At 37.4% G+C, this 15366-nt stretch overlaps 2 protein-coding genes across 3 annotated transcripts in view; both read right to left on the bottom strand.

Annotated features, from left to right (window-relative positions):
• Nucleotides 1-1657: 1657 nt before the first annotated feature.
• Nucleotides 1658-8197, bottom strand: LOC109051578 (protein FAM210B, mitochondrial-like). Its single transcript, XM_019069091.2, has 3 exons — nt 7293-8197; nt 3571-3737; nt 1658-2351 (listed from the first exon to the last, which is right to left on the bottom strand). Exons 1-3 carry the CDS (start codon nt 7695-7697, stop codon nt 2135-2137), a joined length of 789 nt encoding a protein of 262 aa, XP_018924636.2. The 5' UTR covers nt 7698-8197; the 3' UTR covers nt 1658-2134.
• A 3051-nt stretch (nt 8198-11248) lies between these two features.
• Nucleotides 11249-15366, bottom strand: part of LOC109051577 (protein phosphatase 1 regulatory inhibitor subunit 16B-like) — a 41148-nt gene continuing 37030 nt past the window's right edge. For both annotated transcript variants that reach the window (XM_042759041.1, XM_042759042.1), the window contains exons 10-11: nt 13991-14129; nt 11249-12674 (exon numbers count right to left, since the gene is read on the bottom strand). In XM_042759041.1, coding sequence (XP_042614975.1) covers nt 12288-12674; nt 13991-14129 — 526 coding nt within the window. In that variant the 3' untranslated portion in view covers nt 11249-12287. The remainder of the gene's footprint in view (nt 12675-13990; nt 14130-15366) is intronic.

Raw genomic sequence — 15366 nt, forward strand, 5'->3', positions numbered from 1 at the left:
GGTGCTCAAACACACACACACACACACACCACCAACACACACACACACACACAGGTGAGAGAGAGACAGGTGCTCGCTCACACACACACACACACACACACAGGTGAGAGAGAGACAGGTGCTCACACACACACACACACACACACACACACAGGTGAGAGAGAGACAGGTGCTCGCTCCATACACACACACACACACACACACACACACACACACACACACACACACACACAGATGCTTCACAGTGTCTCTGTAAACTGTATATTAAAAACACTCAATTGCACATTTTCTGAAACACATCCACACCAGTATAAGGTTAGAATACAAAGATTAGCATGTTATCATTATTTTAATGAATTTGAATGTCATATATATAGAGTGCAAATACTCATCTGAGATGCAAGATTGATGCTATAAATATAAAGATAAGCATAATTTAACTAGGAGTCATTAATCAGTAGTAGTGACTTGTTTTCTGTGTTAAACACTCGTTGATTAATCACAATGTGATCGGAACAGAATAATGATGATCAAACACTGACACCTGTTGGCGACTGACGGTACTGCGAGTCATTAAAGGGTTAAATACGTGTAACGTCAAAGCTCCTCAGGTCTTATTTTTTATTTTTTTAATTGCAACTGAGTTTGGGCGGGGGGGTATTTATTTATTTTTTTAAAGGTTTCAGGTTTTCATCCTGGATGAACTATCCCTTTAACATTTAAATTATATTCATATTTTTTTTTACACATGCATTATTGCGCATGAGTTTTGTGTGATGTCATCTCTTTTCTGACCACTAGAGAGCGCTGCTGATCTCATGAGAGCTCGAGAACATGAACAGACTCTTGTAGTCTGCTTTTACACAGTGTGAAGCATTCCTAGAATCCAGAATCATGAATAAATACTGATCCTGCTGATTCTTTTCTGCTCTGCTTTATTTGCCAAAGAACATCTCAAGGAAGTTCTTAATGCACAAATTTATGAAATTATATGAAAATCTGGTTTGTATAAATCAGTCATGTCAATTCAGACTGCGTTTTTGGGATCAAATGTATTGGAAGAAAAACAAAAAATGCTCTTTGCAAGTAAATATGATTTGGAATATTCCTCCAAGATCTTATGAGTAAATAAAAAAAACTCATGTCATGTTTCACGTCTAGAAAAAAGGAAAACATGCTCCTGTCAAAACAGTTACTACTGTAATGCTGTCCTGATTTGCATCTTTGTTAAAGTGACAATTCCATTTCAAATCTTGCTCTTTAATATTATTGTTATTATTTAATATAGATTTTTATTTTTATTTTTTTGAAGGAATAAGTGTGCCATGTGAAATTGATTTGTTCCCTGTCTTAAGTTATAAATGTGCAAAATGTGTAATAAAAAGGTTGGAGGTTTTATAAATAATCTTGTTTCACACTTTTTTCTTCTTTTCTAGGAAACGTTTCCTAAAAAACATCCACAGCATGTTGAGAATGACTCATTAAACAGGAAAAATCTATCTATTGAGATGATATAAAATGTATTTTCTCTACATAAATCATCAGAATTGCATAAATTAATTATGGTGTGTACTGTTTGTTATTAAATATGAGGGTTTGTGTGCGGAATAAACTGGAGACCAGAAGAGTTATCAGAAACATCAGAAACGTAAAAAAAGACCTTATAGAGCAAATATTTTATTATATAATTAAACAGCCATATATAACATTATTAAGATTTCCATTAATATTACACAATGAGAATTTCAATATAATTAACAGTCAAAATTCTAAATTGTCCTGAAATCTCCTTAAAAATCCACATTAGGTGATTCACATTAGTGTGAAGAAAATTAATTCAACCGTCTTAGAATATAAAACAAACCAACACATTACAGTCCTTCATTAACTCTTTCATTTACAAAAATCACAGCTGCTAAAATGAAGAAATGCCAACAGACTCCATAAAGACTGCAGAGCTTAAAACTAAAGTCCTGATCAGAAAGAGGCACTCGATTCATCACACGCGTGTTAATATTCACACGCTTGCACCCAAAGCATGGCGTACACATGATTTGTGTCTGTATGAGGTACTGTACGCTCTAGAGATGCACTGTAGTATGTTAGTGTCGTGAGTGGAGGATGAATGAAGCGCTCACGGGCCGGACGGTCCGGCTCTGAACAGTCCCGTCCTCCTGAGGTGTCTGACGATGAGCGGCACACACACCAGCGTGATGCTGATCCGCAGCGGAGCGAAGAGCTTGTGCACGGCGTACGCTAACACAAACGTGCTGGTGCCGGCCGCCATCCGCAACTGAACCACAGACTCACTGAAGCCCAGCTTACACAGCAGAGCCGCCATGTCAATCCCACTGAGAACACACACACACACACAGAAACACACACACACACACGAGACATCAAAACCACTGAGTCGACAGTTAAACCACTTCAGATGAAAGTATCTGCTAAATGCATGAATGTAAATTCTTAAACTGAATGTGATTTGTATCTCCAGTGAAACACTTGAGATCAAATATAAGAAAATAAACACTGAAAAAATATATATAAAAAATATATGAAATATATACAAACACTCAAACCACTAATAATGTCCATTAATAAAAGTTAAGGTAAAACCTGCACTGAAAAAAAAAAGTGATGCAAGTGTGCAATAAATAAAAATCAGTGCATTATAAAATATCGAACAGTGATCTATTATATAAAGATATTAATTAAACATGAAATTTGGAAGTTGAAAAATTTTAATAATATTTTCTTGTAAAACATACTCCAATAATCTGTTTTCATTTTAATTTGAAAATTCTAAATAGATTTAATCACTTATTTATGTATTTATTTATAAACGCACTTAATACAGATGTTTTTTTATTTGTATTTTTTTTATTTTAATTTAGTTTAACCTGAAACCAAAACTGAAATAAACATAATAGACATATATAAAAATATATTAAATCATTATTTATTTATTTATTTATTTACTTATATATATATATATATATATATATATATATATATATGTGTGTGTGTGTGTGTGTGTGTGTGTGTGTGTGTGTGTGATTTAATCTATTGAGAATTTTCAAATTAAAGTGAAAACAAAATAAAAACAGAAAAATATTAATAAAAACTAAAATAGTGTTGCAATGATACTATAACCTGAATGTTTTATAAAAAAGTTTTTTTTTTTTTTTTTTTTTTTTACTTTGTTTTTGTAATTGATTTTTCAAGAAAATAGTTATATAGCCTTTAGGAAAAAATAAACAACGGAACAAGTGGAGTACATTCTGTTGAAAATGCAGATGACATTTGCATAAATATATATATTTGATTATATAAATCTGACCTGGATACATTTTTTTAATAATAAATACTACATTTCAATAATAAATTGTTTATTCCTATTGATTTCAATTATTTTACTGTTGATTTTTCAAGAAAATGTTTTATATAGCATTAATGAAATAACTAGGGGGAAAAAAAGTTGTATACATTCTGTTGAATTTGCAGTGATATATATGTGCTTTTATAGATTTGACTGTAGTTTGGTGAAATCAGGATCATGACTCTGACCTGGATACAGCGAGGTAGAACATTCCCAGAGAAATGAGCGAGATTCCGATGTGGAAGGAAACGCCGACGGCGCCGTACTCCTTAAACACCTTCCTGAGCTGCTGCGTCTTACTGGGCTTCTCATCTGACCTCTGACCTTCAGCGCCGGACACGGACGACACCTGATCCTGCGGAGACACACACACAACCATCAGCCGAAAGATTCAATGTGATTAGAACTCTCTGGAAGTCCAGGACGTCCTGAAAAGGCCTCAGTGGGAGGGGCTTAACAGACCACAACCAATCAGAACGCAGAATCTCTCGAGTGACTGCCTCAGGAGCCAATGACTGCAGTGGTGCTGATGATTCAGAAAAAACATTCTAATGGTCCAGTAATAGATTTGACTGTCTGTGCTTTAGTGAACACTTCAACTGAAAGAACTTTAGTGTCCGAAACCTAGAATCCAAACACTGGAGAAGCGTCTGTTTTCATGACAAATCAGTGTGTTTGTGCTGCGCTCGTGTTCAGCGCGGATTCTGTTAACCTATGAGCCGCAAACATGACCTACTTCAACCTCCAACAACACAAACACAGCCTTTCATTGCCATAGAGACGCCAGTGTTGTGTTTGAGTGTGTGTGTGTGTGTGTGTGGCTGCGTGCCAGCGTTCAAAGACACAGTGGTGTGTTGTGTGAGATAAGAGTGTTTGAGACGCTCAACATCACAATCTACACACATGCAGAAGAGAGAGAGACGTTACAGCTGACATGATGGACGAGACGCTTCAGAGAAACTCTGTGTGTGTGTGTGTGTGTGTGTGTGTGTGTGTGAGTGAGTGTGTGTTTGTTTGTGTGTGAGTGTATGTTTGTTAGTGAGTGTGTGCGTGAGTGTGTATGTGAGTGTGTGTGAGAGAGAGTGTGTATGTGTGTGTGTGTGTGTGTGTTTGTTTGTGTGTGAGTGTATGTTTGTTAGTGAGTGTGTGTGCGAGAGTGAGTGAGTGAGTGTGTGTGTGTGTGTGTGAGAGTGAGTGAGTATGTTTGTTAGTGAGTGTGTGTGAGTGAGTGAGCTTGTTTGTGTGTGTGTGCGTGTGTAAGAGAATGTGAGGATGTGTGTGTGTGTGTGTGTGTGTGAGTGCAAAAATGTATGTAAAATACTAAATTAACAATTAACTGTATTTTAAAATTGAATTTTCTGAAAGGTACATTTATTTTATGGCTTATATAGAGGGATATGAATATTTACATATTTAATTAGCCATATTTTAATTGAAGATATGTCATAATAACAACACTATGAATGCAAATTGAATTAATTTTTCGTTAAAAAAAAAAAAGAAAAAAAAAAAAAGCCTCAAAAGACACTTGATATTCAACATAATACAATGTCATAATTTTCCAGAGACATGCTTGTTGTTGTTGTAATATTGTAGGTGTATAGTGCTTTGGCAGCATTACTGTACATGTACATGTAAACACAATCAGGCCAACAGAGTACTTTACAGCTGAAAGATCATCTGAGAAGGAAACAGCTAGAGACTCGTTCAGGAATGTTTGTTTCTCAACAATGACGTGATTAAATCTCCATGGAGTTGGCACCCCATAAAAATAAACAATCAAAAAGGTAAAACTTTTTATTAATATTTTGCAATCACAAACTCACTCACATTTTTAACACATCGGGTTAAGATATGAATGATAATTCAAGTCATTCAAGTTTATTTCATTAAAAGATATATATTTTTAAACAAACACGCCTTGTCTGTCTTTGCTTCATGAACATTCCTCAAAGATGAAATACAGTTGAGCAATGTCATGTTGTAATGTTATACTCTGAATATTTCATCATCTGTAATATGCATAACGCAATACGCATTTAATACAAGCACTTTAATCATGATACACAATATTATGTGATTAAACAGTCGTTGTGGTAAAGTCTGGCTACTTGCTTTGAATTACATAAGCTACTATTAAAAAAAATTAATAACTAAATTAATACAATAGTACAAAAAGGTACAAAAGTAACCTTGTTACATTAAAGAGCCTGCTTTAACAGATAAAATTAGTTTTGTTTGGTATAAATGAATGCATTTAGGTTGACTGAGTGATGTTTGTAATTCAATAAATCAATTAATTTAGTTATCAGACTTCATATATTATTTCTCAATAAATAAACCAAAATTTAGCCTACATAGTTTGTGCAATTATATTTAAATAAACTGAACGTTGAAAGTTCATATTGATCAGTGTCTATAATCTTTCTGTAAATATTCGACATTTCTGTTTTTATCTTGCTTGTCCTTTTATTTTATTAGCTATCTTTATTATTACTATTTTTTATTTCTATCATTATTGCATTGCTGTAGACTTCATAAAAAGCATTTCAATGCACATAGACACTTGTACATGATGTGACAAACTTAAACTGAAACTAATCTTAGTATAAATCATACAATTACAGTATAAAAGGTAAAATGTCCTTTTATTCGTCAGTCCCTGATGAAAATGAACCATGTTTTTACTAAAGTGACCATAGTTCAATTATAGTATTTGTAGATTTCCACGTTTATCACTAAAGTAAACATATTTAAACCACATGTAAACAAAAATATAACCTTATAAGTTGCACTTACAGTGTATTGAATGTTAAAATGTGTTTCAAATATAAAGTTAAGTGAGTATCATTACCCATTTTACTCTTAGTAATTTAATAACTCAGTAAATGTCATCATTTAAAAATTTAGTTCGGAAATATCGGTATCGACGATACTGGGCTTTAAAAGTATCGGTATGTTATCGAAAACAAAATGTGTGATATCGCCCACCCCTAGTGACGTCACTGACCCGAATCATTGGCTGTTTGTTATTTCTGAGGACGGGAAATAGATACAATGTAAATTTGAACGGCACAAACGGTCAAAAATATTGTTTAACATCTCAAACACCAAACCAGCACATAATGAAATTGTTTTGATGGTTATTTATTTTTAATTTTTTTTATGCGATGCCAACTTGTGAACAACCTCAAGAAAGTGACAACCTCAGTAAATCAGTTTAAAGTCAAGCAGAATCTTATTTATGAAGTTTGCAAACCTGTCTTGGTGCGTGCAATAAACGGTACACTAAAAATGAACGTATAAAATTAAATAGAATTTATAAAGCTAAAGTCAAAGGAAGAACCCTTGACCGGGAAACAAGCACTGACCTGAGCAAACACAACGAGCAGTTAACCCTCACCAAAGACTAGTGTTAATAAACTAGTTCTTAACTAACCACACACACTCACAGAAGCGCAGCGTCATCAGGAACGATCTGCCTTCTAGTGTGACAACAGTGAAAGTGACAGATGACTAACTACTACTAGATCAGCTGTTGAAGTACAACTAGACAAACCAGTCAATGCACACACGATATCCGTCTGAAAACACCACGCTAATCGATTCTACAGCAGAGTGAACGAATATAGAAGTGCATGCATGGTGTACCATAGTGAACACCGCGCAGCAGAACCTCGAGCGAGAGTTCTGTATCCAGACAGAGGAAGTGAAATGACAACTAACTTAAACATCAAACCCGATGACGCGATATGAACTCCTGCAGCCCGTTCACTAAGCGCTCAGAACGAACAAAGAGCGAGTATCCGAGCGTTCCGCTCACAGCACGGTACTTTAAACACTGATAAACAACAAATAAATAACATTAAACAGCAATAGTTACATCAGAACTCCAGGATAGTTGACGTACCGTTTGAGTGTTAGCGGTGCGTTCTTCTTGCGTTTTCTTGGGAGTCGTGGATGATCGTCTCGTTTGGATCGCGACAGGAGCTGGAGAACGAGCGGAGAGAAACGACTCAAGTTCACCGAGTCCGAGGACGCTTCGATCGCTGTATTCGCGGCGCGGCGCTGCAGCGTTCTGAGCAAAAGCCGCCATTCGCGCGCGTGCAGCGAGATCCGGCGGCGGAGTCTCGTGTAAACAGGAACGGGATAAAACAGCGTTCGCTGCCGTTAATCTCCGGTAAACGCGCGAGCGGCACACCGCGCGGTGGTTATGCAATGCGCGGCTCGCGTGAAAAACACGCGGCGATCCGGTGAAGTTGAAGCGCTGCGGTAATAAAGCCGCTCCAGAAACGTTCCTCGGACAGTGAAACATCGCTCCGACATGCACGGGAATAACGCTAAATATGATACGAGCGCGCGCGTGTGACGGTCCCGCCTCAGCTGATCGGTGTTCAGTGAAGACCCGCCTCCCTCCGTTCCAAACGCACACTGTCCAACTCTAAAATATTCAAAGAAGAGTCGCATGAGCTGAAAGCATCAGCAGGTGCAGTGAGTCACTCTGCACACGCTGAAGAGCTCTCCGGTAATCTGAGCGTCTCTTAGCTGACCTTGGCTCGTGAGATCCGGTTGTAAAACAATCCCTGTCCTGACATGTTAATCGTACATCAGGCAAACTCCCCGGGAATGAAATATAACACGCGAATGCTTGATACGAGTTCAGTGCCGACATCAATAGTAGCTACACGTACGTCTGTTAAAGATCGTGCAAGCATCTGCACACGTACAACACGGACGTTTCCTATCAGATGTCAAATAGACGTTCATAAGATGTCTTTAAGATGTTTGTGATTCAGAATGCATGTAAAAATGACATCTTAAAGACGTCTATCAGATGTTAGATGCTTTCGCGATCTTTAACAGACATCTTGCAGATGTACGTGTGCTATCTGGGGTCAGTTTTACATGCATTTTAATCATAAACATCTTAAAGACATCTTCTAAACGACTGTTTGACATCTGATAGGAAACGTCTTATAGTATTGCAGATGAGCAAACACTCACCAACACAAAAAAGGTCTTGCAGATGTAAATGCAGACGTCTACGCGATGTTCGTGCGCTTTAAAGCTGTGGCGAGCAGAACCACTGTCACGTGCGTCAGAGTTGGTTGAAATTCGGCGTCCACAGGATGTGGTGAAACTTTGCTCCCTCGTTTAAATACGGTCTGTACATCTCGACATTTCACCCGCTGACTGAAGCTGCTGCAGTGTCTGTGCTGGAATCCACACGAGCTTCTGGACAAAACACCCGCGACTCTCAGTGAACATGCAAACAGTCCTGGTCAGACCCATCAGACTGAAGCACTGATGGTGACCTCTGACCCCAGGACTGCTGCTTTGCTTCAGTGATTGCTGTATTTCGTCACAGCCGCTCAGAGCAGGAACTGAAGAGTCATCAGTACGTGTTTCACTGTCAAATATTCTGACGTTTGTTCCTGATCCAAATGGAGATGTTAACATCATCATCATGTGTCTGGATGTGTTCGAATGTATTTCCTTCCTTAAAAAGTACAAAGTCCTCTTACCAGGCCGCTTTTAAAAATCTTGTCTTTAAATGACCTGCCTGATTAAATAAAGGCATAAGAATAATTATTATCATTATTAGATTATTATTATTCATTATCTGTCAGTTTAATACACTACTGTGCAAAAGTTTGGGGTCAGTAAGATTTTTTAATGTTTTATACCGTCTCTTTTGCTCACCATGGCTGCATTCATTTAATCAAAATATATTATTATAATGCAAAACAGCTCTTTTCTGTGTGAATGTGTTAAAGTGTAATTTATTTCTCTGTATTTTCAGCATCATTACGCCAGTCTTCAGTGTCACATGATCTTCAGAAATCATTCTAATATGATGATTTGCTGCTCAAGAAACATTTCTGATTATTATCAATGTTTAAAACATTAATATTTTTGTGGAAACTGTGATGCATTTTATTTTTCAGGATTCACAGATGAACAGAAAGTTCAGAAGAACAGCATTTATTTGAAATTATTATTATTTTTTAATGACTGCTATTTTCTTTAGTTCTGTCTCGTGTCAGGATCAGTGTTAGATTCTCCGAATCACTGAAGGCCTTTGATCAAACCACAAAATGATCCGCATTAAACTCCTGCTGGAAACGGCGTGTGTTTGATAGATCACTGACTGATAATAATCTCCTTCAAAATGCATCTTTAATAAAAAGCAATAAGCTCAAAATCCTTCCTGTATTGTAATGAATGTCTTGCACAAGCTCTCTGTTAGGCAAACAAGAAGATCTGAAATCTTACACTTGTTGAGCAACAAAACCCATCAGATCACAATCATCACATTTCACAAGCAGACCAGCATAATTCAACATTTATAGATAGTTCTTCACAATAAGATGCATAACTATTCATGGGTGAACTAATACTTCAACATGAATCTGCCACATGTTGAAGCATTAGCTGATGTATTAGTACGTGAAGATTGCGAAGTAGAAGCTGTTTAAATGGATCTAGCAGACTTAAGAGCTCCGGCTCGATGCATGAACGTATTTGAGCGTTTCAGGAGATTCTTGAACATTGTGAGGGACTCGTCTGCTCGGGTGGAGCTCAGAAGATTATTCCATCATCGAGGTTCAACAGAAGACAAGGATCACTGATGTACCGGCCGGACGGAGTCACACCCTCGACTCAGAGCTGTTTCCTGAGATAGAGGAGCTTTATAAAGGCCAGTCGCTGCAGTTCATCATCTGAGAACAAAACCCCACAGAGAATCATACAGTGAAGTGTGTGTGTGTGTGTGTGTGTGACATTCACCTCCTCCTCATGCCATTCACTCCCGTCTGCCTTTGTTTATCTCTTTAGTAACTAATGTTTTCTACTGAGAGTTGTTTTCCTCTGCTATTGAAATCTCCAAGGAAAGCAGTTCATTATAAACCAATAAGAAAACATGTTATTTTGCTCCTCCTCCTGACCTTTACTGAGAGTTTGATTGACCTGCATTCACAGAAACACCCACAGAACAAACCAGTATCTTTTATAACCACATTTGTTCTTAACTATCACTTTTCTTCAATTTAGACACATACTTGCTGAATAAACGTATTAATTTCTTTTTTAAAAAAACTTCCCAAAGTCCCAAAGCTTTTGAACGTTAGTGTGCATTATAATGTTACAGAATATTTCTATTTAAAAAAATTTTTTTTTTTTGAACTTTCTGTTCATCTGTGAATCCTTAAAAATAAAATGCATCACGGTTTCCACAAAAATATTCAGAAAATAATCAGAAATGTTTCTTGTGCGGCATATTAGAATGATTTCTGAAGATCACGTGACACTGAAGACTGGAGTAAATTCAGCTTTGATCACATAAATAAATTAAATTTGAACAGATATTCACATAGAAAACAGCTGTTTGAAATCATAATAATATTTCACAATTTTTTTATTTTTTTTTTTTTATCAAATCAAAAGAGCCTTCTATAACAAACATTAAACATCTTACTGACCCCAAACTTTTTAATGATTGTTAATATATTTTACACAAATGCAGTTTTGTTTTATTCTGTGTCATTTTTCAGCATTTAGTAATAAATGTAAAAATTTAAATTAAATATAAATAAATGCAGAATTTAAATCCAGGCTCACAGTGCATGAATAAAGCGGATGGAGACCTTCTGAATCAATATTTACAGTGAGCACGTGTGTCTACTCTTTCTTCCTCATTGGTGGTTAACTGCTGACTCATTGTGGTTGGTCGTTTGCCAGCGGATTATAAACACACTGATGACACAATCATCACTTCCTTAAACATCAGCCTGCCGTCGCCACACTTCACAAACAATCCCAGAGATCCGAGCAGCAGACTCCACCGAGCACTGATGACAGAAACCGTTTAGAAACTGACCAAAATAGACAATTTATTGAAAGTATGTTAATACAGTGATCAGTGAGTTCCAGTAATGATCAAATCAGTAGTTGTGATGCTCTTTCCCCTTCATGCTCCTCAATAGAAATGGAAGCCGGACTCCTCACGTGTGAACTCTACTCATATTTCTATTTCAGTTTCACAATCACAGGCTACAGAATACTGTGTTCGTGCACCATCACTCGAAGGAAACGCATTCCAAGCATTATTTACATTCTTTCCCGGCTCTGAGTGCTGAGGAGTGGGCGGGGCTACGGGAGTGGCACTGGAACCTCATTGGCTGTTTCTGACGTCCGTCACTCTGGAAGACTTTGGCACCATCGAGCGGATCAAATAAAATAAATAATCCCTTCACAGGGAGCATCGTGTGCAGGATAAGAACACTTTCTTCATATAAACACATCAGATTAACCTTTGGGGCTTTTTTCATAACAGCAACCGTTTCACAAAATCTCACTAAAAGTGATTTACTGGAATAGAAAAAATAACGCTATATTTAATTTGATAGGTTATTTAAATAATTTAGCATTTATGCATAATGTTAGTATTTATTGTGCTGCTGATTTAAATGAAATTCACAGCAGCTTTCGGTGTAAATGTGTCATGAAAACAACGTGAGTGTGCATTCATATACTTCATCTGGTCATTATAACACTGTCATAGAAAAATACTGACTCGTCTGTGCTCCGTCCCTCGCTTCATCTCTCTGGAATACAATAAATAATCTTATAGAAGAGTGGCTCTATGCACATATACAAATAAATACTGTACAGGAGAGCGGCGGCGGTCTGTCTGTACACCAATCACACATTACACAGGTGCAGCTGGAAGTGAAAGAGAGAAGCGCAAGTCACACGTTTAACCTGGGAAGCCTGGATGAGATCATTTCCTTCCTCCTCCGAGGAGTTCCTGTTCCTGCACAGGGTTCAGAGAGGGTTCATCGGAAGGATTCTTCAGACTCTCGGGCTCGGAGTGAGAGATAGAAACGGAATCCTCTCGTGGGATCTATGAGACGCAGCAGCAGCCGTCACTCTTGGGATCCTCGTCTTCTATTGGCTGCCTGAACCTCGGGAGGGGCGGGTCTCCGCTGGCCGGCGTGAAGTAAACTGTGCTGCCATTGGGCGAGACCTGCGGCATGTGCGGGTCTTCAGGACTGGGTTTGGTCGAGCCGTTTCCCAGGTGGCCGTTGAGGGCGGGCTGAGCGTGGAGTTTGGCCGCGGCGCGCTGCTTCTTGAGTTCGGAGAGAGTATGCACGCGCTCTTTGGAGTCCTCGGAGGAGGGGTCAGGGGTCACGGGGTCACCGTTAGACGCAGGGGTGCTGGAGATGCAGCCGTTCTGTCGGGCACCTTCCTTCAGGATCCCAGCGCCTCGAGGAGCGACGTCGGGCTGCGTCTGCAAACAGGAAGTCAAAACATCACAGCTGGACTTCCTGTCTAATATCCAGATCTGATTAAACTGCTTGACTCAAAGGGATTCGTGACCTTTTGGGTCTTCTACGTTGTGTTTACCTGGACTTTCAGCACAGTTTCAGCACAGAAACATGTTAGATTTTTATAAAACATGGTTTTGGAATGACACAAGGATGAGTAAATAATGACAGAATGAACTCTGTTCCTTTAATGAAATGTGCAGGACATACGGATTATAAAACGCTGTTCTGAGTGAGAGTAAAAACTCTCAGACTTGGAATGAAGGGCATGTTAAAAACTACTGTAAACTGCACTGTAGTTCGTTGCATAATAAAATGCTGTTAAAATAAATAAATAAATAAATAAATTAGTAATATGTGACAATAATAGAAAATTCAGGTTGTAAAAATATGAAAATAAAGGTTAATGGGCTGAATTTGTTGTGTGAAAAAAGTTACAGAACAGATTATATTTAAAAAAATATTTTATTAATATTATTACAATTAATGATAATAATATAATTATGACAATAATATAAAATTGTAGTAGACTGGGTTTAAAAATACCTGTGATTGAAAGAATACAGGGGTTTAATGGACTGAAATAATATGTTGCAAAAGTATTTAAAAATAAATAAATAAAAAAATATATACTATTTTTGCTAAAATGCTAGTATTTCAAAATTTGTTGCGTAATAAAATGCTGTTAAAATAAATAAATGAATTAGTAATTATGCGACAATAATAGAAAATTCAGGTTGTAAAAATATGAATAAAAAAATAAAGGTAAATGGGCTGAATTTGTTGTGTGAAAAAAGTTACAGAACAGAAAAAAAGGGCTTATATTTAAAAAAAAATTTTTTATTAATATTATTACAATTAATGATAATAATATAATTATGACAATAATATAAAATTGTAGTCGACTGGGTTTAAAAATACCTGTGATTGAAAGAATACGGGGTTTAATGGACTGAAATAATATGTTGCAAAAGTACAAAAAATAAAAAATATTTAAAAAAAATGTATTTGCGTTTTAAAAAATATATATATATATTAGCTAAATTGTTTTTATTTTAAATTTTAATTTTTTTAATGTTGAATTATTTTTATTAAAATATATTTTTATTTTAGATTAAGAAAGAAAGAAAGAAAGAAAAAATATTACTGTTGATAATAATAATAATAATGTTTTAATATTAAATAATATTAGAAAGAAAGAAAGAAAGAAAAAATATTGCTGGTGTAATGTGAACGAGCTGTGTGTTTGGTTTCTGAGTGCAGGGAGGGTTGTACTCACCGAGTGGCTGTTCTCCTGCTCAGACTCCCGCTCTCGCTCCTCTTCCTCTCGTCCTCCTCGCCACACGATGGCTTCGGTCTGATACTCCTTCCTGCAGAGATTGTGTCTGTTGGACAGACTCGCCCTCCGCACCACTTTCCTGCACAAGCAGCCAAAGAGAAGCAAGTGTGAGAACAAAGAGTGTGACGCAATCACCACAGAAGAAGAACGCAGGCCAGTTTAAGGCTGGTTTATAAACTGAATGATTTCATTCCATGGAAATGGAGCAGTTTTTGATTGTTCATGTGTTTGTGAAGCTCCAGCAGGAGGCGTGTGTGTGTGTGTGTGTGAACGGCCAGCAGGTGTCAGCATGTGTGTGTGCGTTTATGCCTATTTAACTATATTCTGAGGACAGATTTGTCCCAGAAGTGAACTAAACCTTCTGTGTTCTGCTACTGTCAGTGTTAGACTTTTAGACATTTATGACTCTAGCTGTATATGAAAACAATACAGTCTATTCAATGTAACCGGTTAACTGAGGAAACATGAGCATGTGCAGTGTTCATCAATAGCCAGCAGGGGTCAGCATTTATATACAGTCGTGGCCAAAAGTTTTGAGAATTACATAAATATTAGTTTTCAAAAAGTTTGCTGCTAAACTGCTTTTAGATCTTTGTTTCAGTTGTTTCTGTGATGTACTGAAATATAATTACAAGCACTTCATACGTTTCAAAGGCTTTTATCGACACTATTACATGACATTTATTGCAAAGAGTCCAGTATTTGCAGTGTTGGCCCTCTCTTTTTCAGGACCTCTGCAATTCGACTGGGCATGCTATCAAATCAACTTCTGGGCCAAATCCTGACTGATAGCAACCCCATTCTTTTTCATAATAACTTCTTGGAGTTTGTCAGAATTAGTGGGTTTTTGTTTGTCCACCCGCCTCTTGAGGATTGACCACAAGTTCTCAATGGGATTAAGATCTGGGGAGTTTCCAGACCATGGACCCAAAATTTCGAACATTCTGGTCCCCGAGCCACTTAGTTATCACTTTTGCCTTATGGCACGGTGCTCCATCGTGCTGGAAAATGCATTGTTGCTTCACCAAACTGTTGTTGGAAGAAGTTGCTGTTGGAGGGTGTTTTGGTACCATTCTTTATTCATGGCTGTGTTTTTGGGCAGAATTTGTGAGTGAGCCCACTCCCTTGGATGAGAAGCAACCCCACACATGAATGGTGTCAGGATGCTTTACTGTTGGCATGAACACAGGACTGATGGTAGCGCTCACCTTTTCTTCTCCCGGACAAGCCTTTTTTTCCAGATGCCCCAAACAATCGGAAAGGGGCTTCATCGGAGAATATGACTTTGCCCCAGTCCTCAGCAGTCCATTCACTAT

Source organism: Cyprinus carpio, chromosome A6 (genome assembly GCF_018340385.1).
Source record: "Cyprinus carpio isolate SPL01 chromosome A6, ASM1834038v1, whole genome shotgun sequence".
NCBI classification, from domain to species: Eukaryota; Metazoa; Chordata; class Actinopteri; order Cypriniformes; family Cyprinidae; genus Cyprinus; species Cyprinus carpio.

Bases quoted from the DNA above. Each gene is read 5' to 3' on its own strand.
- LOC109051578 (XM_019069091.2), bottom strand. From the start codon at position 7,697: ATGTTTCACTGTCCGAGGAACGTTTCTGGAGCGGCTTTATTACCGCAG. The intron at 3,738-7,292 runs GTACGTCAACTA...GTGTCTCCGCAG, and splicing joins GCACCGCTAACACTCAAACG to GATCAGGTGTCGTCCGTGTC. The intron at 2,352-3,570 runs GTCAGAGTCATG...GTGTGTTCTCAG, and splicing joins TTCTACCTCGCTGTATCCAG to TGGGATTGACATGGCGGCTC.